Source organism: Neopsephotus bourkii, unplaced genomic scaffold (assembly GCF_033783945.1).
Source record: "Neopsephotus bourkii isolate Nb327-2 ecotype Australia unplaced genomic scaffold, CSIRO-AGI_Nbou_v1 NB_739, whole genome shotgun sequence".
NCBI classification, from domain to species: Eukaryota; Metazoa; Chordata; class Aves; order Psittaciformes; family Psittacidae; genus Neopsephotus; species Neopsephotus bourkii.
In genome coordinates this window covers 2,399,503-2,425,401 of record NW_026901237.1, presented here as the reverse complement: position 1 = coordinate 2,425,401, position 25,899 = coordinate 2,399,503, and the positions used below count along the sequence as shown (strand labels likewise).

General features: G+C 53.5%; 3 protein-coding genes and 4 non-coding genes across 8 annotated transcripts; 5 read left to right on the top strand and 2 right to left on the bottom strand.

Moving 5' to 3' along the window:
* The first annotated feature begins 6,139 nt into the window (after nt 1–6,139).
* On the top strand, nt 6,140–6,258 carry LOC133212789 (5S ribosomal RNA). The gene has a single exon (XR_009725605.1). It is a non-coding gene; the product is annotated as a 5S ribosomal RNA (ribosomal RNA).
* A 420-nt stretch (nt 6,259–6,678) lies between these two features.
* Nucleotides 6,679–6,797, top strand: LOC133212788 (5S ribosomal RNA). The gene has a single exon (XR_009725604.1). It is a non-coding gene; the product is annotated as a 5S ribosomal RNA (ribosomal RNA).
* An 874-nt stretch (nt 6,798–7,671) lies between these two features.
* Nucleotides 7,672–7,790, top strand: LOC133212787 (5S ribosomal RNA). The gene has a single exon (XR_009725603.1). It is a non-coding gene; the product is annotated as a 5S ribosomal RNA (ribosomal RNA).
* Nucleotides 7,791–8,166: 376 nt separating this feature from the next.
* LOC133212777 (5S ribosomal RNA) lies at nt 8,167–8,285 on the top strand. Its single transcript, XR_009725593.1, has one exon. It is a non-coding gene; the product is annotated as a 5S ribosomal RNA (ribosomal RNA).
* A 2,307-nt stretch (nt 8,286–10,592) lies between these two features.
* On the bottom strand, nt 10,593–14,044 carry LOC133212776 (autoimmune regulator-like). Its single transcript, XM_061354564.1, has 10 exons — nt 12,961–14,044; nt 12,709–12,883; nt 12,473–12,619; nt 12,327–12,398; nt 12,121–12,234; nt 11,693–12,016; nt 11,483–11,562; nt 11,222–11,424; nt 10,940–11,149; nt 10,593–10,836 (listed from the first exon to the last, which is right to left on the bottom strand). The coding sequence occupies exons 1-10, from the start codon at nt 13,099–13,101 to the stop codon at nt 10,692–10,694; spliced, it is 1,611 nt and encodes a 536-aa protein (XP_061210548.1). The 5' UTR covers nt 13,102–14,044; the 3' UTR covers nt 10,593–10,691.
* Nucleotides 14,045–15,502: 1,458 nt separating this feature from the next.
* On the bottom strand, nt 15,503–20,304 carry LOC133212759 (uncharacterized). The gene is made up of 2 exons (XM_061354504.1): nt 20,167–20,304; nt 15,503–19,111 (listed from the first exon to the last, which is right to left on the bottom strand). The coding sequence occupies exon 2, from the start codon at nt 19,076–19,078 to the stop codon at nt 18,230–18,232; it is 849 nt and encodes a 282-aa protein (XP_061210488.1). The 5' UTR covers nt 19,079–19,111; nt 20,167–20,304; the 3' UTR covers nt 15,503–18,229.
* A 234-nt stretch (nt 20,305–20,538) lies between these two features.
* Nucleotides 20,539–25,396, top strand: SCLY (selenocysteine lyase). Of its 2 annotated transcripts, XM_061354501.1 has the most exons (12): nt 20,539–20,717; nt 20,793–20,905; nt 20,994–21,094; nt 21,221–21,377; nt 21,706–21,833; nt 21,944–22,108; nt 22,235–22,341; nt 22,622–22,658; nt 23,006–23,089; nt 23,219–23,321; nt 23,508–23,583; nt 24,230–25,396. In XM_061354501.1, exons 1-12 carry the CDS (start codon nt 20,605–20,607, stop codon nt 24,387–24,389), a joined length of 1,344 nt encoding a protein of 447 aa, XP_061210485.1. In that variant the 5' UTR covers nt 20,539–20,604; the 3' UTR covers nt 24,390–25,396. The 2 variants fall into 2 exon arrangements, with proteins under 2 accessions (XP_061210485.1, XP_061210486.1); XM_061354502.1 differs by lacking the exon at nt 23,508–23,583 and having other exon boundaries at nt 20,540–20,717; nt 24,230–24,372.
* Nucleotides 25,397–25,899: the final 503 nt, after the last annotated feature.

Below are 25,899 nucleotides of genomic sequence, written 5' to 3'. Positions count from 1 at the left end.
CTGTGAGCAAAGCTGCTGTATTTCTCTCAGATGGACAGCACAGACACCCCTGAGCCATGGCTGCAGCTGAACCACCTTCAGACATCACTGCTTGTTCACCAGGAAACAGTGCCTCCAAGCTATCAGATATACCCGGTTAGACTCTGCCCTGGTGAATTCATAGCTGCAGCTACTTGAATACTTACTGGAGAACCAGATTCTAATCTAATAAAGTTGCAATTAAGTTGCACTGCCTTTATATTAAAGGTCAATCCAATTTCTTCTGAGGTGGATGTGAGACGTAGTCATGACCTTAACTGAGTATGGCAGATATTTGCAGAGTTTCCCAGCTATTCCTGACCTTTATGTCAGTTTTCCATGTAAGAATTAGCAGCAGTAGGAAACATTAAGACATCACTCTAAATTTGCCATGATACAGGACACTGAAGACACACAGAGGGAAATCAGTCTGAGTTAACTAAGAGGTACAGATTTAAAGTGAATTGGTTAATCTACATGAAGCCGCTTTAATTCTGAGTAAGTGGTCTTTACTCCACTTTAGGATATAAATAAGCCCAAGTGAATTACAGTAAAATGAAACTATCTGATATCTGAGTCCACACGAGAGTGGGAAGAAAGCCCGTGCTGCAGAGCTGTCCTCCCCCAGCCACTGGAGATGCTCCAGACCTCGAAAGCCCCTATGAGGCACCACCACAAATTTGCTGATGGCTTCTGTAGCAGACAGCATCCCCCAGCTGCACACCTACAGTGCACTAAGCCACAGCTATAGCCAAAGACAAAAATGAAGCTGAAGATCTTAACAAGCTCAAAGGATGCCCATTGCTACACCCTAATGGCAGTACACTTGCCACGTCACATTCAATGTTCCTAAAAGATGAGACTTCTCATTGCTTACAATCCCACAGCAGGTAGCGTTACATACAATAAGAGTGTTTTCACCAAATAAATCAAAGCTTACTGCTCACACATAATGAACCTTTGCAAAATACCTCCCATGTATGAGATTTAAAAGCCTGGAGTGCTTTTGAAGGCAAAGACATCAACTGAATGATGAGGATTCATTCAAGTGTCACACTTATGATCTAAATGTAGTAAAAATGCACTGAGTGCCAACCACAAGCACTTCTAGCAGCAGTTGCTGTGATCCAAGAAGAAAAAACATCCTGTCAAAGGAGACACGGGAAGAATGAACGCAGAGGATCCTATTTTGTTCTAAATTATTAGCTGACACGGTCACACAGCCCAAACTGGATAAACAATGGAGCAAGAATTTCAGTATCTACTAAAAGAAAGATGTAAAATAAACAGTAGAAGAGGATTAAAGCCAAAGTGCGCACGATCCCATTTCCTCATAAGAACTGGAAGTAGATTTATACAAGCATTGTATCACTACCTGCCTTCGCTTTGGGGAGCTGCCCAAGTCTGGTAATTTGTTCTCATCAAACCAGAGCAACTCACACACAGGGGAGCAAGATCCTGTCTTGCACATCCACATAACCCAAATACCGTTGGTAACTTGAGGCACTCCTGCACAAGGCCTTCTACAATGACCTTACAGAGAGGACTGTGTATTTCTATGTATCCATTCTGCCCACTCTAACCCAGTGTCAGGCAGGTTAGATTTCATTAATGCTTTTAGAGCTTGATGACGATACAGGGATGTCTGCTGAAGGCCTCCCTTTTCTCTGCCTTTGTTAACAACCTCAGGAATAACTGAAATGTTGGCAAATGCAGCCTCATCTGATTGACACTGCTGAAGCAGCAGGAAGTTTGTTCTTAATCCATGTTTACCAGGCATTGCTGTTTTTCCTGAAGCAAAAGGGAATAAAAAGGTTTGGAATAAAGTTATTCAAGCCTGAATATATCCTTGTTACCCATGTGGTTTTCAACCCCTTGCACCCACTGAAGTGCAGCTAATTTTTAGTGAAAAAGTGTGTTTTATCACATCAAAGTCTATCATCTCTCACTGTACTAAAGCAAAGTCATGCTTCTTTTCACTGAAAAACATGGAAAGGGAACACAATCATACCCCCATTAGCCTTCTCATCATTGCATGTGATAGATGGATCTATACAAACACAGTACAAACCTCACATCTTTTACAATTAGATGGTTATTTTACTGAACATATGTAAGATACAGCTCAAAAGAGTGTCATAAGATAGGCCTAGGGAAAATAGAACAACATTTGAAAGCATGCAATTTGGAGGACTAACATCCAAGATTTTTTTTGTTATCAGCATTACCTAAGATATCACAGTAATTCATCATAAATAAACTCACTTTGCAAAAAAGCACAAAAGATGGTAGAATAAAAATGTGTTTATGGAACAAAAGAAGATTGATTAATCAGAGCCACAGTAAAAGAAATAAGGTTGAATTGAGCTCTTACCACTCAATTCCATCCTATTCCTATATATTGATTTCTTTAATATGATTTGCCTAAATAGATGGGTTTTGTTTAGTTTGTTTAAAAAAAGGGTTTTCTATTAAAAACCGAAAAATACATGCTAGTAAATCAATAAGACTATAAGACAGGCTTTTCAGTGCAGAAGTGTCTGTAGCTGAGTTTATAAGTGCTATGAAACCAGGAGCACCAGCTCCTGACCCAGTGCAATGAACCACCTCAGCAGCATCAACAATACACTACTGCTGGAGAGGGGCACTGGCCCCTCACTCCATCACTGGCCAAGCGCCTACACCACGGTACTATGCAGGACACAGGTGCCTGATGCAGACATCTGTATGAAGGCTGTTCATCACTGTGGATTTCCAAGCCTTTCTCTTGGTGGGAAATGCATCCATCTACTGAACTCTCCACCTGATATGAGGCTAGAGGAAAGGTTTACCCCATGCATCAGGAAGTTGCTCATTAAACTGGGAGGTCATAGACATGTCTGACAAACAGGGATCTGTGTTTCCAAGGAAAGAGAGAAGATGTTTATTTTAGTTGTACTTCTCCAAATTCACTTCCAGCTGAGAATGAAGTATTCAAGACACAGGCGGTAGAGGAAATAAACCTAGGCCTGCTGGAACAGACCAGAACAGTGAAGTGGTTACAGAAACTAATATGCTCTGCAAGGTTGTGCTTCTCTAAAACAGGTGCAACTCAATGAAGGGGCCCAAGCCTTCCAACTGGGAGTTCAGGTCTGACCCACCTGCCAGGGCAGAGGTTTATTTACAAGGCAATTGTGAGATCCAGGCAAGTGACACTACAGCTTCCTTAACAATCAGCTTCTAATGAGCAGCTCCCTAGGTCAAACTTCAGTTCTGTCCTTGGGTGACGTGCAACAACAATATGGGAACATCCCCCAAAGGGATTTTAGCTTATGTCTTTTCACTGATAACCCCAGCTGCAAAACAGGCTCATGTGCCAAAGCCCTTCAGATACTGACTTAGTGACTCACAAGATTTCCGTGCCTTGTGACAAAGCAAATGCCATTTTCCCTTATGGAGACAAACTGAGAGAGCTGGGGTGGTTCAGCCTGGAGAAAAGAAGGCTCTGGGGAGACCTTAGAGCAGCTCCCAGGGCCTAAAAGGGCTACAGGAAACCTGGAGAGGGGCTTTTGACAAGGGCCTGTAGTGACAGGACAAAGGGGAATGGCTTTAACCTTACAGAGGGGAGATTGAGATTAGACATTGGGAAGAAGTTCTTCCCTGTGAGGGTGCTGACATGCTAGCAGAGGGTGCCCAGAGAAGCTGTGGCTGCCCCATCCCTGGCAGTGTTCAAGGCCAGGTTGGACAGGGCTTGGAGCAACCTGGTCTAGTGAAAGGTGTCCCTGCCCATGGCAGGGGGCTGGAACTCGATAAGCGTTAAGGTCCTTTCAAACCCAAACCATTCTGTGATTCTGTGGTGATTTAATCACCCTGCTACAAGAACCCTCCTTCTGAGGCTCTCCTGCACTGATACAGTGGGGTACCATGTGGAAGGATTAATACCCCTGCCAACCACTTTTGTGTCCCCTGTGCTGGGGGCTCTGTTCAGCCCAGAGCCATGTGGAAGGCACAGCCATGGCGATCAGCTGGAGCACATAGGCAGAGGAGGACTGCTGGTACAGGAGAACCAATGTGCCAGCCGTCCTCCTTCACCATGCCTATTCACACCACTGAGAAGTGTCATCTTCTCTTCCATATGCTGATAGCTCTGCCCCCATGAATCCCCCTATATGTATCTGCTCAGGGCACAGATAACTTCCACTATGTTTACAGAGCAACCAACCAAGATAGAGATTTTGAAAGCTCCTGTTGGTGTATTTCAACAGACCACTTTCCACAAACCCCCATGAGGTTTTAGAGCTCCTTGAAACTGTATAGTACATACCCCCATGCTAAATTTGTTCACTTCTTCCGACATGCAGGACAGCCCGCAGCAGCTCCTGAGAAGGGGGTTGTCGCAGGTTGGAAATGGTATTGGCTTACGGAAGTGCCTTGCTGCTGTTTTTATAAAGGATGCCAGGGACAGGCAGGAGAAACACTGCAAGATACTTGCCTGAATGGAAATAAAGCCATTCTGAGCTTCTTCTGTCCCCAGAAGCACACCTTTCAATGCACACTGACCTTCCAAGCCAGCAGCACACTCAGGGCTGGCATGGGGACAAGCCAAGCTCACTGGGCTTGTTTCTGTTTAAAGAGATCTACTTCCTGCCAGAAGTTACTCACTCCAAACCACTCAGCCCACTCGCTCTGCTCCTCCCCTTCTCTCCCTTTCTGAGTTTCTCAGAACAAGTTGCACTGGAGACACACTTTTCCAGCCCATTGCCGAGGGCAGTTTTTCCTTGCTCACCTCTCATTCTGCCTCTGCAAACACCTCTGTTATCTTCCCAAAGCACACCTTGATCGGTTGTTCGTTTGCTTTTCCAGATTCTCATTACTTAAATTTCCCCCCAGGTTAGTCTGTCCATTGTACACCGAGCACAAGCTAATGGCAGAGCGCTGAGCTTCAAGCCTGACCCACTGTCAAAAGATGCAATTGATATGAAATTCTCCTTTCACCACACAGGAAGCTGCAAGGTAGAAGATGACATCCTGGAGGATAAGGACCAGCAAGGGTCATGTATCTACAGAGAGAAAATGTTTCACAGGACCTGAATGAAGGATGGTGTAAGCTGGGCCCTACAAGGGCTCCTTTCTTTTTTCAGTGAGGGTGCTGCGTTTACAACCCTGTAGCCTCATCCCCTGCAAGAACCCTTCCATACCCCCCTCTAGAAGAGCAGAAAAGTTGTGCATGTCACGACCTGTACATCACCAACTCCAGCAAACACCAGATCTCCCTCCCTGTGTTACAGGATGACCGATCAACCTTGCGCACTGAACCCATTTTCCATGCTTTTCACAAGACAAGGCTGCCAAGCAGCTGGTTGAGCTCAGGTCAGAAGGAGAATCTATTTGCTTACAAAGAGGACCACTTACCTGTTTTCCTTCATCTGCATTTTAAAAACAAGCTAGAAACAAGCACACCCACTTCCTTACATGCTCTGCCCTCCAAAGGAAAGCCTGATCTGTGGCTCCTTCTGACCTGGAGCGAGGCACAAAGCCAGCCAGCTCCTATCTTGCTCCCATCATTTAAGCTCATTAGGTCCAGGTGATGCCATGCTGAATATACTGCAGGTAGTCCCTTTCTCAGGCCATCAGGTGATATGTTCACACCTTCACAAGCTCTTTCTCACTTCCACTTCTCCTATAAACACACGAAGCCATTTCCATACCTGAGGCATATTTTTTTTCTGGAGCATTTGCTAGGATCTGGGATATCTATGGCCATGCACACAAACTACCTGTTCCAAACTGAAGCCTGATGCTTCTGCATTGTGTCCTATATCATCACCCGAAGCAGGGGAACATGCTTCCCTGCCAGGCTGGTACAATTCATAAGTGAAAGCAAAGATCCACAGTGCTGGGCAAGAGCACGTTGTGCACTTGTACACAACCGAGAAGAGTAAGCATCTTTTCTTCTACCCAGCCTTTAATCGAGTGCATATACAGAGAAGGAGTATGTGGCTGCGGTAGCTCGTGTTCCTCTCCAAGGAGCGCCAGCAGGGCAGGAGTGCATCACAAAGGTGCCAGTTTTAGACGCTGCGGCTGAGTGCTAGTTGGGAGCGTGTGCGGGGGGGCCGAGAGCGGTGGTGGCAGAGGAGAGAGTGCCTACGGCCACACCACCCTGAAAACGCCCGATCTCGTCTGATCTCGGAAGCTAAGCAGGGTCGGGCTCGGTTAGTACTTGGATGGGAGACCGCCTGGGAATCCCGGGTGCTGTAGGCTTTTGCCAGCCGATAGGGGATCCTGCGAGCAATGTCAGCCTCTTTTTGTATGCGGAGTGGTTTTCGTTTTTATGGGCCCTGCGAGCACTTGCAGACCCCTTTTTTTTGCGGGATGTTGAGGCCACAGGGGGCCCTGCGAGCTGTTTCCCACCCCTTTTTCTCGGTGGGGTACTGCGGAGGAACAGGTCCATGGGAGAACCTGTTCCTGTTGTTGGGGGACATGAGGGATGGAGCGTGGCGTTGTTTGTGTAGGGGGATGGGGGCTCGGTGGGTCGGGGTGAGAACCGTGCGGGGCTCTGTGCTTGGGGGTGCTGGCGCGGTTGGACGTCGCAAGGGTGCCGCTGGGTTTGGGTGCTGAGGCTGAGTGCGGGTCGGCAGCGTGTGCGGAGGGGCCGAGAGCGGTGGTGGCAGGGAAGAGGCTGCCTACGGCCACACCACCCTGAAAACGCCCGATCTCGTCTGATCTCGGAAGCTAAGCAGGGTCGGGCTCGGTTAGTACTTGGATGGGAGACCGCCTGGGAATCCCGGGTGCTGTAGGCTTTTGCCAGCCGATAGGGGATCCTGCGAGGGATGGCGGCCCCTTTTTGTTCTTGCTTGTGTATTGCGGAGGGGCAGGTCTGCGGGTGGGGGCCTTGCCGTGTTGCTGGGGGCCTCATAAAGCCAAGGGTGTTCCGTCTTTGGTGTCCCCTGAAGGCCATCTCGGCCCTCTTTTTCTTGCTGGGCTGTTGCGGAGGAGAAGGTCCGCTGCGGTGCCCCTGCCGTGTTGCTGGGGGCGCCAGGGAAGGAGCGTGGCGGTGCTTGTGCAGGGCGGTATGTGGGGGGGCGGAGGCGTCAGGGCCATGCGGGGGTCTGTGCTCGGGGGAGCTGCCGCAGGGCAGGTGCGCGTCAGGTTCGTTCCCGTGCCTTTGACCGGTGGGGCTGTGGGGCTGGGCTGGAGCGCGGCAGGGGCGAGATGAGGGGAGTGTTGGCGGGATAGGGGGTGCTTACGCAGAGACCCCCTCTGAGTGAGCCCGATCCCGTCTTGTCTCGGAAGCTAAGCAGGGGTGAGCTGCATTGCTCTTAGCGAGGGTGACCTCCCTTGGACTGGAGTTCCTGCATCGGAGCCCCACCGATGAAGGCCGCGTGCTGCAGGCTTTTGAGAGGCGGTGCCCGCACCCTGTTTGTGCTTAGGGTGCCGCGGCTGGGCTGTTGCGATGGGCGGCCGTGCGGCTCTCGCAGGAGGCAGGGCGGGAGTGTGGTGCTGCGTGGGCGGGGGGGTTGTGTTGGGTGTCGCGGTCAGAGCCGTACGGGGCTCTGTGCTTGGGGGTGCTGGCGCGACTGGACGTCACCAGGGTGCCGCTGGGTTTGGGTGCTGAGGCTGAGTGCGGGTCGATGTGCATAGGGGGCCAAGAGCGGTGGTGGAAGAGAAGAGGCTGCCTACGGCCACACCACCCTGAAAACGCCCGATCTCGTCTGATCTCGGAAGCTAAGCAGGGTCGGGCTCGGTTAGTACTTGGATGGGAGACCGCCTGGGAATCCCGGGTGCTGTAGGCTTTTGCCAGCCGATAGGGGATCCTGCGAGCAATGTCAGCCTCTTTTTGTATGCGGAGTGGTTTTCGTTTTTATGGGCCCTGCGAGCACTTGCAGACCCCTTTTTTTTTTGCGGGATGTTGAGGCCACAGGGGGCCCTGCGAGCTGTTTCCCACCCCTTTTTCTCGGTGGGGTGCTGCGGAGGGGCAGGTCTACGGACGACCCTGTTCCTGTTGTTGGGGGAACATGAGGGATGGAGCGTGGCGTTGTTTGTGCGGGGAGGCGGTGTCGGTGGGTCGGGGTCAGATCCGTGTGGGGCTCTGTGCTCGGGGGTGCTGGCGCCGGTGCTGGGGCTGAGTGCGGGGAGGGGGCCGAGAGCGGTGGTTGCAGAGGAGAGAATGCCTACGGCCACACCACCCTGAAAACGCCCGATCTCGTCTGATCTCGGAAGCTAAGCAGGGTCGGGCTCGGTTAGTACTTGGATGGGAGACCGCCTGGGAATCCCGGGTGCTGTAGGCTTTTGCCAGCTGATAGGGGATCCTGCGAGCAATGGCAGCCCTTTTTTTTCTTGCTTGTGTATTGCGAGGGGCAGGTCCGCGGGGGGCGCCCGTGCCGTGTTGCTGAGGGGGTGCTCATAAGGCCAAGTAGTAATCCCACCAGTTGGAGGGAAATAATACAGACAAAACAGAAATAATGTCGCTGGGTATCAGCAGCATTAGTGGCACTTTGAAAGAAACACAGAGGATCAGTGAAACTGCTAGAAATAGCAAAAATGACAACCGCAAAATGTGAAATAGGTTTGAAAAACCATCCAGTTGTAAAGAAAAAGGTTCAAAAGGGAACACTGAAATTAGGAATGAAACCAGGAGATTATTGGAAAAGAGATTTTTCAGAAATCAATGGATACTGATTTGGATGTAAGTGGGAGCCAGTTCTGGTGGGGTGTTGCATAGGGGCAGGTCTGTGGAGTGCTCCCATGCGGCTGTTGTAGGGCGGTGGTAGAGATCATGGTGTACTTGGATGGGAATTCTTCCTTGGTTATGTGGCTTCTTGCTCTTTGATTGGCCTTTGTCTTTGTTTTGTGCTGATGATGGATGGGTGGGATTTAATTTTTGATGGTTTTGTTTTTCTCTGCTGTTCAGTCTTTTAAGTACTTTTGGCTTTTTTTCCACCTAAGCTTAAAATATTTTGTATAGTTTTAAAATAAATTTCCCTTGTTGTATATTCTGTGATCATGATGCTTATTTATCCTGTCCACGCTTTACTTAGAGTCATTAGCTGTACCCACATTTCTGTACTTGTCTCCATGGTTGGAGCACTGGCTCGATGGTCGCAGTGCCTGATGCTGTTACCTGTTTTCAGGGGTGCCATCATGCTTCTGCAGTTCCTGCAGCAATGCTGTTCCACAGCCTGTGCTGTGGGCGCTGCCTTCAGGGCAGCAGGCACTAGGCGAAGAGCCCGTGGGTGTCTGCAAGGGGCCGTGCCATGCTCTGGAATGCCCACTGCAGGATCCCATCCCAGGCGCCCTGCAGGACAGCCCCAAGGTCATTGCCCAGATCCATCCCAGTCCCTGCGCCCTTGTCTGTCCTGGCTATCTCTACCTCACCCCCTGCCTAACGTCATCCTGTAGGTCACACCGGAGACATAGTCCGTCCCCAGACTGGACTATGCCTGTTGCTGTCCATGAGTGCCATACCTCACCCAGGAGGGCATCAAGCTCATCCCTGCTCAGCACAGGGTCACTGCCGAGGGAGCCATCCTCTGCCTGCAGGAGGAGACACGTCCTGTCAGCTTTCCTGCCTGCCCTCTGCCTGCAGCCCTTGGGTCAAGGTTGGTTGACTGGGTTCAATCTGTCACCTGGTGCAGCCTCATATCATGCCCCATGTCTCTAGCTCCCTACCCCCCTCACCTTCCTCTCCAGTACAGCTTCATAGAATGGTTTGGGTTTGAAAGGACTGTAAGATCCTCTACTTCCAACCCACCTCCCATAGTCAGGGACACCTCACACTAAACTATGTCACCCAAGGCACTGTTTGACCTGGCCTTGAACACTGCCAGGGATGGAGCATTCACAACTTCTTGGGCAACCCATTCCAGTGCCTCACCACCCTCACAGGAAAGAACTTCTTCCTTATATCCAATCTAAACTTCCCCTGTTTAAGTTTTAACCCACTGCCCCTTGTCCTGTCACTACAGTCCCTAATGAAGAGTCCATCCCCAGCATCCCTATATGCCCCCTTCAGATACTGGAAGGCTGCTATGAGGTCTCCACGCAGCCTTCTCCAGGCTGAACAGCCCCAACTTTCTCAGCCCATCTTCATATGGGAGGTGCTCCAGTCCCCTGATCATCCTCGTAGCCCTCCTCTGGACTCTTTCCAACAGTTCCATGCCCTTTTTATATTGAGGACACCAGAACTGCACACAATACTCCAAGTGAGATCTCACGAGAGCAGAATAAAGGGGCAGGATCACCTCCCTCAACCTGCTGGTCATGCTCCTTTTGATGCAGCCCAGGATACGGTTGGCTTTCTGAGCTGGAAGCGCACACTGCTGGCTCATGTTCGTTTTCTATTGACCAGCACCCCCAAGTCATTCTCTTTAGGGCTGCTCTGAATCTCTTCGTTGCCCAACCTGTAGCTGTGCCTGGGATTGCTCCGACCCAGGTGTAGGACCTAGCACTTGTCATGGGTAAACTTCATAAGGTTGGCATTGGCCCACCTCACAGCACTTGAGCAGCGTGGCTAGAGCTCTTCCCAGTGAAGACTGAGACAAAGAAGTCATTGAGAACCTCAGCCTTCTCCGAATCAAGGATAGGCAGTTCTCCCGTTCACTAACTTGCCTCCAGCAACACTCAGCCAGTCTCTCACCCAGCCTGAGATAACATTCCTCAGCCTTATCATTCCCTTTGTACCCACCACTGCGGCCTCACCCAGCCTGTTTCCCTCCATGGGGCTGGTTGCTGGTGGTACCAACCTTTGCTGCCTGTAGTGGGTGGTTGCTGGCCGCTGTGGTGCTCTCCAGCCTGCTTGTGTCTGGGGTGGTCACGCAGGATGGGCATAGCAGCAGCCTCCTACAACCATGAGGGGTGACAGAGACCATCAGCGTAGCCTCCCCCTTCCCAGCCATGGGGGGATTTAAGGCTAGGATGTGGGGGATGATGACAGGAGACTCACCTGGGGTCCCTGTTGGGTGCAGAGCAGTGTCGGGGTGCAGGGATCTGGGTGAGGCAGCGGCTGCAGACACCGCCATCACCTCCGCTGCCCTGGGGTCCACGTGCTTCCTCCCCCAGGGTGACTGGGGTTCTCTCCACGGCTGCATTTGCCTCCTGCAGCCCGCTTGACTCAGCCGCAGTTGCCACACAGGAGCCACACTGCCATGTCCCACTGCACAGCCAGAGCCAGGTGGTGAGAGACAGCCATGGGGCACCGGGGTCCTGATGGCACCCTGGGGCTCACCTTGGGACACGGGGCAGCGGGGGTACCAGGCAGGCGAGGTGGAAGGCCCTGGGGCAGCCATCACAGCAGATGAGTTCGCCACCATCACCACACACTGCACACTCGTCCTCGTTCTCCTGCCCCAGGGGAGCGGGCAGGGGGTCACCACCAGCCAAGAAGGCTGCAGTATTGCTGGGGCTCATGCTGGCGAGGGACCCCAGAGCCTGTTATCCCCATCACCCTTTCCCTTTGCATCACCCACCCTGCACCAAGCACACCAACTCCAGTCGGGGTGGGAATTGCCTGTTTCTCAGGAGTTGTAGCCTTGTGACGGCTGGCAGCTAAGCCCCAGGTTGCCTGTGCTCAACCGAGCAAAGGGACATGCAAGGGGCACTCCAATGGTCCCTGTTTCACCAGGTGCCTCTCAGGGATGCACAGGGGCTCACCTGGTGTGGCACAGGGTCCTGGCTGTGCACAGTGGGTGTCAGCAGCTGGTCCTGGGGGTGCCTTTGGGGCTCCCCACTCTGCAGGAAAGACAAGCAAGGGGTTTGGGGGAGCTGCTGGGACAGCCTGGCATGGGGGGACACCCCCAGGCCATGGTCATGCTGCCAGGCAGGGACAGCTCCCTGCCACAGCCTCGGGTAGCTGCAGAAGCTGGGGGGGAAAGCAGGTGGTGGTGGGGGGTCTGTACACTTTGGGATGCCTTGGGCCGGGCAGGGGGCCTCAGGCTGCGGCTTCTGCTCCTGGCACCCGGCTCCTCACAGGTGCCTGCAGCATACAGCTCGTCCCCAGCTTTGCTGCCCACCTTGGAGCTGCCTGCAAGAGAAGCAAACAGCAGTGCCCTTACTCCCACCCCTCCTCCTCGGGGCAGCTTCTGGCTTTGGGGGGGCTAAACTGGGTGGGATGTTAGCTGGTCCTACCTGGTTCCAGTGTGTGTTTGATGAGGGTGCCTTCGATGGCCCCTTGAGTGACAGGCACCTCACTGCTTGCCACAGCCACTGCTCTCTGCACAGAGGTGGCCGCTGCCTGGAGGGCTGCAAGCAGGGATTGGCTTAGTGGAGCAGGCATCAACTGCAGGCAAACAGTGCCCAGGCAGACACTGCTCCATCGGGATCAGGGCACTCACCACCACCACAAGGGGCACGAGAGGCATCCACACCCTCTGGCTTCTTCACAGTCCTCAGCTTCACCAGGGGCCCTGCAGGGCATCAGGAAACACTGCACCTCAGGGATCCCCCCATCACATCTCCATCCCCCTGTGCGTCTCCATACCAGGGCTGGCAGTGTGCCGTGGGGAGGGCTGCACGGCTCGGGCTCCATCCCGCTCCTCAGGGGCTCTCCTCTTGCCTTGGTGTCTGTGCGGTGCTATGGGGCTGGGGGAGAGACGCCTGCCACGGTGCTGGTGCCCCAGCTCCATCTCTGTGAAGGGGACAGGTACAGCCAGGCCTGGGTGTCACCCCTGCCCACCAGCAGAGCTGGGAGGGGAGCCAGGGATGCCCTCCTGCTACCTCTGGGGAAGGCACCACGGAGGGGCCGGAGCCGTGTGTAGCACTCCAGGTTGTAGTCCTTGAAGAGCACTTCCCAGAAGTCCCGGACAGCAGCAGCATCTTGGCCCAGCAGCCAGGTGAGCAGTGCATGGAAGGCACGGTGGGAACCCTCCCGCTCCGTCTGGCTCAGCGTCTCCTACCGGTGCCATCACAGCCTATCGGTGTCATCAGCCAGCCCCACGGCGTGGCCATCCTCCCCCCCCGCAGCCTCACCTTGAAGATGTGCTCAGGGACAACATCGTGGTCAGCCAAGCCGTGCAGCAGTGGGAAGATGTCATCCACTGCCATGGCAATCTCGGTGCGGTGCAGCTTCAGCAGGCGCCGCAGATCCCCCTCACCGCCCGGCCCTGCCATGCTGCAGGGAGGCTGCCGGGGATGAGCAGCCTGCCCCGACACTCCCCTTTAATATGCCCTGGCCACCAACAGTGGAAACCTTATCAGGCTCCCGCAGACCCACTCATTTCCGTATGAGGCCATGTAACCCGAGATTGTTCCTCTTGACACCAGCTCGCCGTTGGCATGGTTGGGCTTGCCCCATGGCACCGCTCCACCTCCAGCGCTGGGATTTGGGGTTAGGCTACCCCCCAGCTCAGGGCATTAAGAGTGGTGTTAGCGTGAAGGACAGCCAACACTGCAATGACCACCCCTGGGTGGCCAGGGAGAGTGGGTCCATGGGGTGCTGGCGCAGGGGCTCCTGCCTCTCTTGTCTCTGTGGCTGGCCAGGCATTGCCCCAAAAGTTCTGGACTTTCCGCCGGACCTGCTTCTCTCATCCAGAAACTCAGCTCTGGAGCACGTGGGAAGCAATGCCCTGACAGCAGGGGAAAACGGGAATATTTGCCCTGGCTGCCTGCAAACCACCAATAGGAAAGCACTGACACCAAACGTGCTATCAGGTACAATCAGGAATGCTGAACAAGCAAACAACCCACTTGAAGCGTGGCATCGCTGGCTTCCAGCCTGCCAGTGCCACAAACAAGGCCAGGGATTATATGGGCAGGCACTGCTTGCAGCTCCTAAACACCCACTCCCGGAAATTGGGCAATAAAGTGATTTCACTGCATATACACAATTGTAAAACCCTTGGAACTGGTGTGAACTGGCTCCTTGGGAGCACTGGGCATAGAAAAGTCTGTGGGACGGCTGCTCTGTTAGCACATGTCCAGGAAAGAGAAAGCTCCAAAGCTCCTATCCCAATTCCCAACTGTGGTATCTGCTGGCTCCAAAGCTGTGCCAGAAGGAAGCAGCTGCTGTTCAGAAACTTGGGAATAACAAGACAACAACTACTGTGAGAGCAGGAAATACACATCCGCTTAATAAATTAATGTGTTCACCCATGGAAAAACCCACCTTAGAGCTCCTTTCAGCCTCTTCCCACAGAGGCACTGGGAGAAATGGGATTGGGGTCAGGCAGGTGACCTTCTAGGTTCCCATGCCCAGGAAAACCATTTTTCCCAGTGTTCCACCTGCAGGGCCGAAATGCGTCACCATGACCCTGATAAGCTGCCTGGTGCCTCTAGGACAAGACCCTAGTGCTTGCCGCAGGGCAGCTGATGGCTGTCCCCTCCCAAGCTCCACCCACCTGCAGTTAGGGCAGCTCCTTCGAGATCAGTCTCTGCCCAATGCAGCTGTGACCCGTGAGCCCACAGCACTGGGCTCAGACTTGCCTTAAATTCCAGCCTTTTGACTGTTTCTGTGCTCTGAATCACAGCAGATTGTTTTCCACATCCAGACTGCTCAGCAGAGTAGTGATTTGCATTTTGGGTTGTTATTTTTGTGTTCCTTCCCCTTTCTGAAATGCTGCACAGGAGGTAGAGCAGCAGCTGCCACGTTAAGAGGCATGTATATCCTGGTGTATTCAGCTGGGTATTTCTGTATGTCCTTGCTTAGAGCACACCTTGGCAGCTGGAAGGTACTTGTAAGGGTCATGAAAAGTCAGCTTTTACTTGCAGAGGGGTGTAAAGCCCTCCCTGGGGCTGGCATGAGCCCTGCCTAGCTGCGAGGGCCCAAGGTTGGCGCAGAGAGGAGCCTGGTCATGGTTTCAGCTTTTCTGTTGCTCCCCTTGCAGAAATCAGAGGAAAAGGTTAAAGCTAGGTCAGCTCAATCTGAGCTGGAATCTGTGAAGGCTGAAGGTTTCTCCACACCCAGTTAAATCAGCAACTCAGTGCCCAGCAAAAACATACGTAGCCCTGGAATGCACACTGATTCCCTCCTCCTGCGAAAAGCTGTTGAAGCAAACGGGCCCTTTCCAGCATGTCTTTCTTTCCCATTCCCTTTCCAGGTCAGGGTCTCACGGCGCAAACTTTTGGTCTTTGGACACCACTTGCCCAGTGCTTATCTCATACAACAGGTCCATGAACCAGACAGAACATGCAGAAGTGGGGAACCCTCCCCTGGTATCATGCCAGGAAGGCAGACCCCCTTGCTCCCCTTGTCTCCGATACCGATCTCTCCACACCTCAAGCACACTGGGTGAAATGCTGCCACCACGCTGAGAGGTTTCATCCCTCTGCCCTTACCTTTGGCTGCTCCAGGCTCCAGGCACTGTTGGTACAAAAGGGCTCTAGGTAGGCCTCAAATCCTAGACTCCCATTCCTAGCAGCTCCCCTCCTGCTGCCCCATGCAGTCCAGCTGAGAGTGGGTCCAGCTGCAGCGCCTGCAAGAGCCTGGGAGGGAGAGCTGGAGTAGAGGTGGCTTATTCTAGCTTCAGTTTCCTCTTTTCTCCCCCTTTAGAAAGAAGAAACAAAAGCCCAGAGGTATGTTATATTAATTTATTTGGGACACACCAAAAAAGGAAAGTCAACAACTGTCAACGTACAAAAGTACAGAATCCTGGGACAAGATTTACTGTCCTGATTAAAAAGGCACCATGGTCCCAAAGAAGAAGTAATCAGAATACATCATTTAGAAATTTCCCTCCCCTGTTGCAGCAGAAACAGAGCCAGGCTTTGGCTCTATCCACAGTCAAACCCAGTTTAAAATAAAAACAATTTAAATGCAATGAACACTGCTCAGCCTGTACAGGATCTCATGGAAAGAATCACAGCCTAGAGGATGGCTGGACTTCTTTAAAACAGCAAAGGTGACACATCACTAATAACTGAGGAAGACTGCAGACTTTTGACGTTTTCAGCTCAACTTTCTGTAACACATCAGTTCAACTGAAACTAGCAGGCTGAGCTTGGGGCTTCTGCATGAAATGTAATTAATTCCCTGTGGCAAACAGGAAGTCAGATTCGACAACCTTAAATTCCCTGAATCCCTGAAAAATCATAAAACACTACACAGCTGTGTTCCATATTCGAGTCAACCCTGGTGGATTTGCTTTACACACAAGCATTTATACTGTCAGCTATATCTGTAATACAAAGGGGGGTTTACAGCAGTTATCTTAAAAAAACGTCTACTTCGGCGAGGTCCGAGCTTGGCTATATTCCCTGCTGAAACAGAGCTGCTGGTGTAAAAGCCCAGTGAGAGGCTCAAGTCCAGCACCTCAGGGCTGGAAGGCAAATAGTTCAAACGTGACATAAGTTGCACGGGGAAGTCAGTGAAGCACGTCAGAGAGGAGCAGAGGGAGGGCTGCAAACGCTCAAGCAGCAGAGGCTGAAGGGTGCTGCAGAACGTGGGTGCGTGCTATTAAACCTGTAACAACACACTACGGGTGATGCGGAATACACTGAGTTCACTACGTATTTTGGAGCAACTTACCGTGAAGAACTTCTCAGAGATACGGAATAAGGATCCCGGCAATGACTAATGAGCAAGGTCACTGGGAAGCCGGTGCATGGCTCAGAGCCGGACAGATCCGTCCTTGGGCGGAGGGGTGGATCAGAGGTACACCGCAGCTGGCCTGAGCAGCGAGGCCAGGGCTGCCGCCGCCTCTTGTGCTTGCTCGCTCTGCTGTGTCCCAATTGGACCAGCAACTGATTTGTGTTTCATTCCTCCTTTGGCATAGGACTTCAAAGCAGTCCAAGAACTGATTCATCAAAAGTAAAGGAACTGTCAAAATTATTCGTACATGCATTTATTGTTAAAGGGAGCAAAAGCCAAAGAATGAAACAGCACGGGTTAATGTCAGTAAAATGATGTGCGGGACGGAAAGGAAAAGAAACGGGGAAAAGCTGAGATACTGGAGTGGGGAAACCAACATTCACACTGAAAGGTAAATCTGAAAACCAGGCAAGTTTGCACTCTTCTTACCAGAGAACTTCTGTGGGCAAATAAGAGACTTGAGGTTTTTAGATCCCAGTGTACTCTGGTGAGGCTTGGGAATCTCACCAGAGAGATCTCCAGCACTGGGTTTCACTGAAAGTTCAAGTCTCTCATCTTTAAAAACCAGTACAGCAACTCTAACTAAAAACAGCAGATACCCTCGTACTAGGGGCATCCAAGACCACAGACATGTCACTGCTCAGGGTGTACGTGGACAAGAGGGTTATACTTTGTTCAAACAAACTCCGGGTGGAAAACTACTATTTCCCCCCTGCTGGCCTGCACAGACCTCAGGGGTGGAAAAGCAAGCCCAGGCTCAGGTGCCTTTAGCTGTAAATACCACAGCTATCGACACCTGGGAAAGGCTTTTTCTTTCCTATACCCTATGAGGCAGGATAACAATTTATAAAATTCTATTCATCTTCAAACTAAATAAAGCAATTTGCATCCTTCTCCCTATATTTAGCCCCCCACTGCCCCCCCCCCCCCAAGATAAAGCATTACCACTTCATTTAGGATTCACACCTTAGATCCTAGATTAGGGACTTCATGTTATAACTCATCCAATTATGAAAAGGTTTATCCTGATCAAGGAAACGTCAGTAAAATAGAATCTAGAATAAAACATTCAGAATCACCAATGCTTTTACAGCCAAAGCACTCAAATGTCTCCTGATCTCTCTTCTCCTCTCCTCCTCAAGCAAGAGAGCAACTCCTTTGCAAAACTGCAGGGTTCCTCTCCAGGACTGGGTGATACGAGCTTAAAATCACCTTCCTTCCTTGCAGCAACACCATATTCTGCTGAAAGGGGCCAAGCACCTTTCACTTCCACTGAAACCAGAACACGTTAGGGCTTTTCAGCACACACACTTCCTGTTAGCAACAAGTCCAAGTTATTTCCCTGCAGTAAATCCGAGTCCTGTTTCATACTGTTAGGTCACCACTGGCCCAGAAACGGTGAGAGACTTTCAAAAACCCACTGGTGTAGACAGGACCTTGGAAGAAGAGGCTTATACGCTACGTAACCTTAGATCATCTGCTACGTTTGAGCCTTTGCATCATAAGCTGCTGGCTACTTATCCTTCCAAATTCACGTGTTTTAGTCCTTGTTGCTGTTATCCCAGCGCTTTTCCCTGGAAGCAGGATGTTCCTGAGCTCTGGCTTGGGGATCTACAACAATCACTTCCAATTGATGGTGGGATTTCAAACTTGCCTAACGTGTGCATTGCTACTTCATACTCCAGCAGCTCTGCCTGCCGACTGCGGCATGCACTAGCAGTTTTTGACCTTCTCCACAGTCTCGTAGAAACCAGGCCTAACCCTCCTGATGCTCATTCTTATATGCTGGCACTCCAGTGGCATAGCAGTGCTTTCAGGAGTTGTGGTGCACAGGCGCTTCCTTCTGCCCCGCAGTGAAAAAGCTGGGGGCCCACCGTTCTCCTCCTCAGCCAGGTAGGATTCATTGACACTCCTGCCTTCCTCTGATTGCTCCTCACTTTTGTATTTCATTTCCTTCGCTTTGTTCCCTTCCTTCTCCTCCCTGGCGAGTTTTCTGAAGTGCTCCAGACACTGTATCTTTTGTCTTCTGTCCATCAACTTCAATTCTTGCTTGTCTGTGAAATCTTCATAGTACATTTTTCTCTCACTTCTTTGATCTTCAAGGAATTTCCACTCGATGCTAGTCATTTTTATCCCACTGCACTCCTCCAGTTTATTCCTTGTCTGCGTGTCTGTGCAAAATACATCAAAGAGCTTCTCTGAACTCTCGTTGAATTTGTCTGCTTTCTCAGTAAAAGCCTGGTTCTGTCTCTGCTTCCTGGTCTGATACAATCGGGTAAACTCCTCGTACATTTTGAGGATAAGTTTCTTTATGCTTTGCGTCGCTATGGTGTGCAGGTTGCAAACCAACCAGTGCTCCTGCAGGTGCTCTGCAAGCAACTGGGCTGCATCCTCTTTGGACCGCTGGGCCTGGCCAGCTCTTTTGGGCTGCAGTAAATACAGCATGTTCTGAACCACATCCTTCTTGGTTGGCAGTATGCCTTGGGTGAAACCTGAAGACTCTACATATTCAACAGTCCCCAGAGTCTTCCGTACTCTCACCTCGGTATCCAGTGATTCCATCACTGCTCGTTTATATTGTAGTTATGACACAATCTGGAAGAAGAGAGGGGGAAAGAAAAAAAAGGAGCATGTCAAATGAAGCTTTTTTATTTTTTTCTTGCTATTAATATAAATAAACAGATGAGAAACCACTCAGACCAATAAGATCTGGGAGTTTATGGTATACTCAGTTGCTGTTGGACGGCTGCTGTTAGCCCGGCCCATCTAAACATCTGCACGTTGAGACTCTCTCTCTCCTCCGTGCGTTCTTAAAGCCCAATACAGTGTGTTTGTTTATGTTAATTAGTTTTTAATGGGGTTTTGGACTTCGTATTGTCAATTACAGTCAATCAAAACGGCTTAGGGCACCGGACTTCAGCGCCGGCATGCAAGGACGGGCAAGTCTGGACACCGGCCGCACCTCTCCGCGGCTTCCCCTGCGCCGGTACGAGGCTGCCTAAAGCAGTCAACAGGCGAGCTCGCTTCTCCGCGTCCCCTCGCTGGGAGCGGCCGCTGAACACTGGCTCGCCCTCCCGGTGCCCTCCCTGCCCCCGACTGAGACACCGCCCGCAGCACAGAGGCCGCGGCTGAGGATTACTCATCGACGCCCGCCGCGGCCCTGCCTAGGCCCGGCCTGCCCCGCAGCATGACTGGCACTTTTCCCGGCCGCGTAACCAGTGAGGGGAGCCGGGGCGAGCGGCACCACAGCCCGCGGCTCTTCGGCCGCACCTCGGCCCCCTCCGCCACCTGCCGCCGTCACCGCCACGGCCGAGGGGACTCGGGGAGGCACGACGCCCAGGCCCGCCGAAGACACCGGGACCGTCGCAAGCCCGCCCGCCGCCTCGGCCCCTTTCAGCCGGCAGCTCAGGAAAGCGGGAGCGCGCCCGGGACCACCATGGGGGAGGCAGGGCCGTAGCTGCTCCCCACCCCGCGGCCTCCCGCAGCGCTGAATCACGGCGCGGTGCCGGAAGAGCCCCGGGCGCCGCACTTGCGACCCGCCTGAGACCTCCTACAGACCACGGGCCCTGGGCGGGGGTCGGCGGAGCCTGGCGCGCCCTGCCCCCGGCCCAGCCCCTCCCCTCCCCTCCCCTCCCCTCCCCGGGGCTCACCGCCATCTTGGAGGGGGGTCTGCGGAGCCTGCGCAGGAAGGAGCAGGGGGAAGGGGCCGAGGGAGCCGCCGCCATCTTGAAGAGGGGCAGCGCCTCGACACCTCCCACCCGCCCGCGCCCGGAACATCCGCCCCCGCCTCCCGCAACGGGGGGGGGAGAGGGGAGGGGGGGTGCGCGCCGGAAGCGCGTCCGCGGTTGGCCTGGCGTGTGAGACAGAGCTTGCCGGAAGCCAATAGGAGCCCCGCGCGCCTGGAGTCCCCCTGCCAATGGGCGGGCGCAGTGCGGGCCGCGAGAACAACGGGAGCTGATTGGCCCAACTCTCAGGCAGCTGGGAGTGGATTGGCGGGCGGGCTTCGTGGATGCAGGGAAAGGAGGAAAGAGGGAAGCTGATTTGTGAGCTCTGTGGCCATGGAGCGGGAAGGAGGGAGCTGATTGGTGATGCCGCGGCGGTGGGCGGGCAGAGCAGCTGTGCGCCCGTCTGTGTGTGCCGTCGCGGAGGCGATGGGCGCCGGGATGGACTCTGCGGAGGCTCGGTGCGAGGAATCGGAGGGGTGAGAGCCTGCCCCGTCCCGACCCTCCTGCCCGCCCCCTGGCACCCCCTCACCTCTTGCCTGTCCACTCCACAGGAGGGTCTACCTGGACTACAACGCCACCACCCCCCCGGCCCCCGAGGTGGTTCAAGCCGTGCGGGACGCCATGAGCCAGGCTTGGGGCAACCCCAGCAGCTCCTACCCCGCAGGTGGGGACCCGGGGAACTGCCTTGTTGGTTGTCTGCTGCCCCGTGGCCAGGGGAGCTCATGGCAGAGCTGCCATGTCTCGTCCTGCAGGGAGGAAGGCGAAGGAGCATATTGGCAGTGCCCGGGAGAGCGTGGCGAGGATGGTGGGAGGCCGGCCAGAGGACATCGTCTTCACCTCGGGGGGCACGGAGGTGGGAGCAACCCCCATGCTTCCCCTGCCTGCCACCTCCTCGCAAGTGGTGATGAGGAGGGTGGGTTCAAAGGGCGCTGTGTTCCCTATAGGAGTTCGTTTTTCCTCTCTGCCTTCCTGCCTTCAGGCAAACAACATGGTGATCCACACTGCCTGCAGGCATTTCCACGACAGCCAGGCCACGCCAGGGGACAGCTGGGGGACACCACATGTTGTCACATCGAGCGTGGAGCATGACTCGGTCCGATTGCCACTGGAGCAGCTGGTGAAGGAGGGCTTGGCGGGTGAGCGGCAGAGGGGCAGGCTGGGGGCACCTGCCTGCAGATCTGACCTCCCACAACTAGGGCTTTCCTCTGCTGGTGGAGAACAGGGACACGCTTGCTCCATGGTGTTCCTCTTTCTCCTCCCAAAGGGCACCAAGTTCCCACATGGTGTCCCCCTTTCCTTAAGCTGAGTGCATTACCCTGTTGGCATCCTGGGAACCACCATGCTCCCTGCCTGTGCACCAGCTGCCTGTACAGTTCTCCTGCCCCACCACTTAGTGGGGTGCAGGCAGCCCTGGCCATTGTCGGTCTTCCCAGCACACCTCAGAGCTTGCTTCTTGGATTGCAGAAGCCACTTTTGTGCCTGTATCCCAAAGAAGTGGGCGGGCTGAGATGGATGATGTCCTTGCTGCCATCCGGCCGACCACCTGCCTGGTTTCCATCATGTTGGCTAATAACGAGACTGGGGTCATCATGGTGAGTCTGTGAGCAGCAAGTAGGATGGGGTAGGGAAATCCTCACGAGAAGGTGCTCAATAAGGGGGCGCAGACAGTCCTTGGGATGCATCCCCTTTTTCCTCCTGCCAGCCTGTCATGGAACTGAGCCAGCGTGTCCATGCTCTCAATCAGCGGAGAGTGGTGGAGGGGCTGCCCAGGATCCTGGTGCACACAGATGCAGCACAGATGATTGGCAAGGGGCGCGTGGATGTGCAGGAGCTGGGGGTGGACTACCTCACCATCGTGGGACACAAGGTATGGCGCTGTTCACGTGCCCCAGCCACTTTGCTCTCTAAGACATCTCTGTTGGATGCCAAGGAGACTTTGGCAGCCCCCCGCAGCTTAAAACCCCACTGTGACCGAGGCTCTTTCTCCCCACAGTTCTATGGTCCGCGGATCGGCGCGCTGTATGTGCGCGGCCCTGGCACCACCACCCCGCTGCACCCCATGCTCTTCGGAGGGGGACAGGAGAGGAGTTTCCGGCCAGGGTAAGGTGGCTGGGTGATGGCCTGGGAGCTAGGCCATGCCAAACCATGCATAGCTACTTAGTCCGAGCTGAGCTGGCAGCTGTGTCACTTGCCAGCCCTTGGGTGGGCAGGCCAGCACAGGGAAATGGGTCTGTGCATGGGAACTGTGGGATCCTGATGTGGGGCCCTCCTAACCACCACAGAGAAGGGTCGAGGACCCCCTATCAGCAATGAAACACGTGTGCCCTGAGGTTGGGTTTCTGTCCGGAGAAATAACTCCCTGCTCCCTCTTCGCTTCCAGCACTGAGAACACCCCGATGATTGCTGGCCTCGGCAAGGTGAGTCAGTGATGTTCATGGGTGAGCAGTTCTCTGGGGGTGCTCTCTGGCACTGCCAGCATGGAGACGGCCACCTGCGCTCCCTGGTCACTAGAACTGACAAACCTGGGGTGTGGGAAGATGGGGCTTTCTGGTGCCAAACGAGGTGCTTCAGAGCACTTGCTGCAGGCTTTGCAGCCCTGGCAGTGGGCAGTCATGGAGCTCACATGGTGCAAGGCACCAAGAAGCTGCTGAGGGATGCAGAGAATCTGGCAGTTCCCAGGCTGGACTCACATGCAAGGGGGCTGTGCACATATAGAGGTGTTGGGGGGTTGCTGATGGAACCTGTCTGGGTTTTCTCTCCTTAGGCTGCAGAGTTGGTGAGCAAGAACTGGGAGACCTATGAGGCTCATATGCGGGATGTTCGGGATTACCTGGAGGCCAAGCTGGAGGTGGGCAGACCTTGTTCCTGTTTGTCTCTTCCCCTCCTGGGGTCTCAGCCTGCAGAGTGTGGAGCCTTGACCCACATCAGGACAGAGCTCACAAACCTCGAGTGGTTCACAACCCTCTGATTTCTCCAGGCCTCCTTTGGGAAGCAGAGGATCCACCTCAACAGCCACTTTACAGGCTCCAAGAGACTTTGCAACACCTCTAACTTCTCCATCCTGGGCCCAGGCCTTCAAGGTAGCTCTTACCCCACCACTGCCCCATGATGGTGCCCATGGAGCCAAGCACCTGCCCTGCACAGCACCCTGTGGCTAGAGACCAGTGAGTGCTCAGCCAGGGCTTTGGCAGAGAGGTGAAGCAGGCAGTGGCCCTCTGGGAGAGTCTGGGTGATGGGAGACTTGTGCTTGTGTGTGTGTGCTACAGGGCGAAGGGTGCTGTCCTGCTGTAAGATGCTTCTCGCCAGCGTTGGGGCTGCCTGCCACTCTGAGAAAGGGGATAGGTAAGCAGCTGGCTTGGCCAGGCTGAGGGTGTCTTCCTAGAGGAGTGTGCGTGGGAGGAAGGGAAATGGGACAGGGAAAGGCACTTTGGTTTGCTGTGGGCATGGTCACCTGGAACAAAGAGGGTGCAGAGCTTTCCAGAGGGGCTGAAGGAGGTTATTTCAGGAGGCACAGATGGAACACTTGACTGCTGCTTGGGAGGACTTTGCCCCTCCTGGCTTTGGTGGTGCAGCTGAGCTTGGAAGGACTCTTAAGCAGCTGGTAGTGCCAGAAAAGGGCCTGCCTTATGTCTCTGTGTGCTTAGCTCACCTGCTGAAGCCCAAATTGGCCTCCAGTGGGCTGTTTTGTGGGCTTGTGGGGACAGCAGGTGACTGGCCTGGTATAGAGTAATTCCCTCTAGAAATGGCAGAACTCCTAACCCATGCAGGCATGCAAGAGGGCCTTCCTTGAAGGGGAAGAGCTAAATCCTCCACAGGGTAACAAGCCCAGTAGGAGCAGATACCTTTGGAAAGAGAGCAGGGCGCTGTGCAGGAGACAGATTTGCCTACAGATGTGCCCCTTTTTAGGGCTTGATGAAGCTTTCTGGTGATGACATGTGCTTCTTTTGCCTTCAAGTTAAACCTGAATTCCCCCATGCCTGTGTTTCAGGCCCTCCTTGATTCTGCTCAGCTGCGGGATCCCCTATGATGTGGCACAGAATGCCTTGCGGCTGAGTGTGGGACGGGACACCACCCGGGCTGACGTGGACCTAGTTGTGCAGGACCTCATACAGGCTGTGGCGCAGCTGGACCAGGACCAAGCCCCATAGAGCATGGGAACTGCTTGCTCCCTGGCCATCAGGCAGGTTCCTGAGATGCAGTTGTGTCTGACTGATTCCTGGCTGCCTGTAGCAATTTGGGCTCAGGGTTTGGCAGGATTAGTTTTGTACCTGGTCTCTAAGTTGAACTGACGCAGCCTGCAGCTTGTGACTCTGGATCAGACACAGGGGAGGGGGCAGGAGGAGGAAGTGGGATTACCCATATTGGCAGCCATGTGCTCTTAGGGCTGCTTAGCTTGCACTCACAGCGGTCACATCAGGGCTGGCACAGCTCTGCAGCATGTGCAGCTTGAGCAGAGAGTGGAGGCAGCAGGGAGCTGTGCTGGGGCAGCTCAGCAAGAGCTGGTCAGGACTGTCCCACTCTTCATGGTGCAGGCATCTGGGGAGTTTCACTATCAAATGCTTCTCACTTGCCAGTTCATACCCAGCTGCCTGCATGCGTGTGTGCATGTTGGCATTATGGAGTCCCAAAGCTCAACTGCATCCAAGCCATTACAAGTGCGGAAGCCATAGGAGATGGAGCCTTTTGCCCTGGATGCTTTCCACAAAGGAAGCTTTCCTGCTGTCTTACCACTCAGAGGAGGAAAGGCCATCTGCCTCAGAGGGAAATGAGTTTATAGAACAGCAAGATTCCAGGCTGGGAACTGCCAGGGCCCTCAGCTACTGAGGGGGTTTTTGGCTGGGAAAGCATTTGGCGTGGCTTTCCCGGCACTGCATTGCGTTACCTGTTCCCCTCCCTCCTGTCCTTCCTACAGTAGGCAGAACTCCTGTCACCAGTTCTATGTGATCCTGAAGGAGACATGTTGGGGCAGCTGTAACTGTGCCAGCACCACCTCTGAGGAAGTGTGTGACCCAGGAGATTGCTCTCATCAATCACTGACAGAGGACATAAGTGTCCTCCACATTGCACAGATTAGGAGCGTTGCGGATGGGCTGATGCTGGGGAATCTGGTCCCCCTGAATATTCACAGGAATAAAAGTGTTTGCTGTTGCTGTGGCTTTTTACAAGTAAAATGTATTTTCCATGGGGGAAGCGGGACTGGTTGGGGTCATTGGAGCAGTACCTTTCCCCTCAGAAAAGGCACATGTCCCAGAGTAGAGGCAGTTTGCTGCAACAGGCAGGTGCCTGCTGGTCCTGGAGTCCAAGGACACAGGTTTTTAAACACTGGTCTTCACTAGCCATACATTAGCACAGCCAGGAATACTATTTGGAACCATAAAACCCGGGGGCTTTTTCTAAATGTAATTTCTAACTGCCCCCGTTACCACTGCCTCAATCTCAATGGCCTCCTCTTTCCTTTTTTTCCTTGCATAATTGTCAAAACCTCTTTTAGAAAAAGTGATTCCATAGAAAGAATATTGCTCTGCTTCAGGTATGGATCATTGATATACCACAGACCTTAGAGCTCTTGGGGACCTTTCTTTCACAGCCGTGGCACAACTGGAGATCCAGTTTGGGGGCTTTTTAACCCTACAGGAGATCTGAGCTTCCTGCATTGAT

Coding starts and splice junctions, on each gene's coding strand:
- LOC133212776 (XM_061354564.1), bottom strand. CDS start 13,101: ATGGCAGGGCCGGGCGGTGAGGGGGATCTGCGGCGCCTGCTGAAGCTG. Junction 12,884..12,960: donor TCCCTGAGCACATCTTCAAG/GTGAGGCTGCGG, acceptor TGGCACCGGTAG/GAGACGCTGAGCCAGACGGA. Junction 11,150..11,221: donor CCGCTGCCCCGTGTCCCAAG/GTGAGCCCCAGG, acceptor CTGGCTGTGCAG/TGGGACATGGCAGTGTGGCT.
- LOC133212759 (XM_061354504.1), bottom strand. CDS start 19,078: ATGGAATCACTGGATACCGAGGTGAGAGTACGGAAGACTCTGGGGACT.
- SCLY (XM_061354501.1), top strand. CDS start 20,605: ATGCCGCGGCGGTGGGCGGGCAGAGCAGCTGTGCGCCCGTCTGTGTGT. Junction 22,109..22,234: donor TCACCATCGTGGGACACAAG/GTATGGCGCTGT, acceptor TTCTCCCCACAG/TTCTATGGTCCGCGGATCGG. Junction 22,659..23,005: donor TGATTGCTGGCCTCGGCAAG/GTGAGTCAGTGA, acceptor TTCTCTCCTTAG/GCTGCAGAGTTGGTGAGCAA.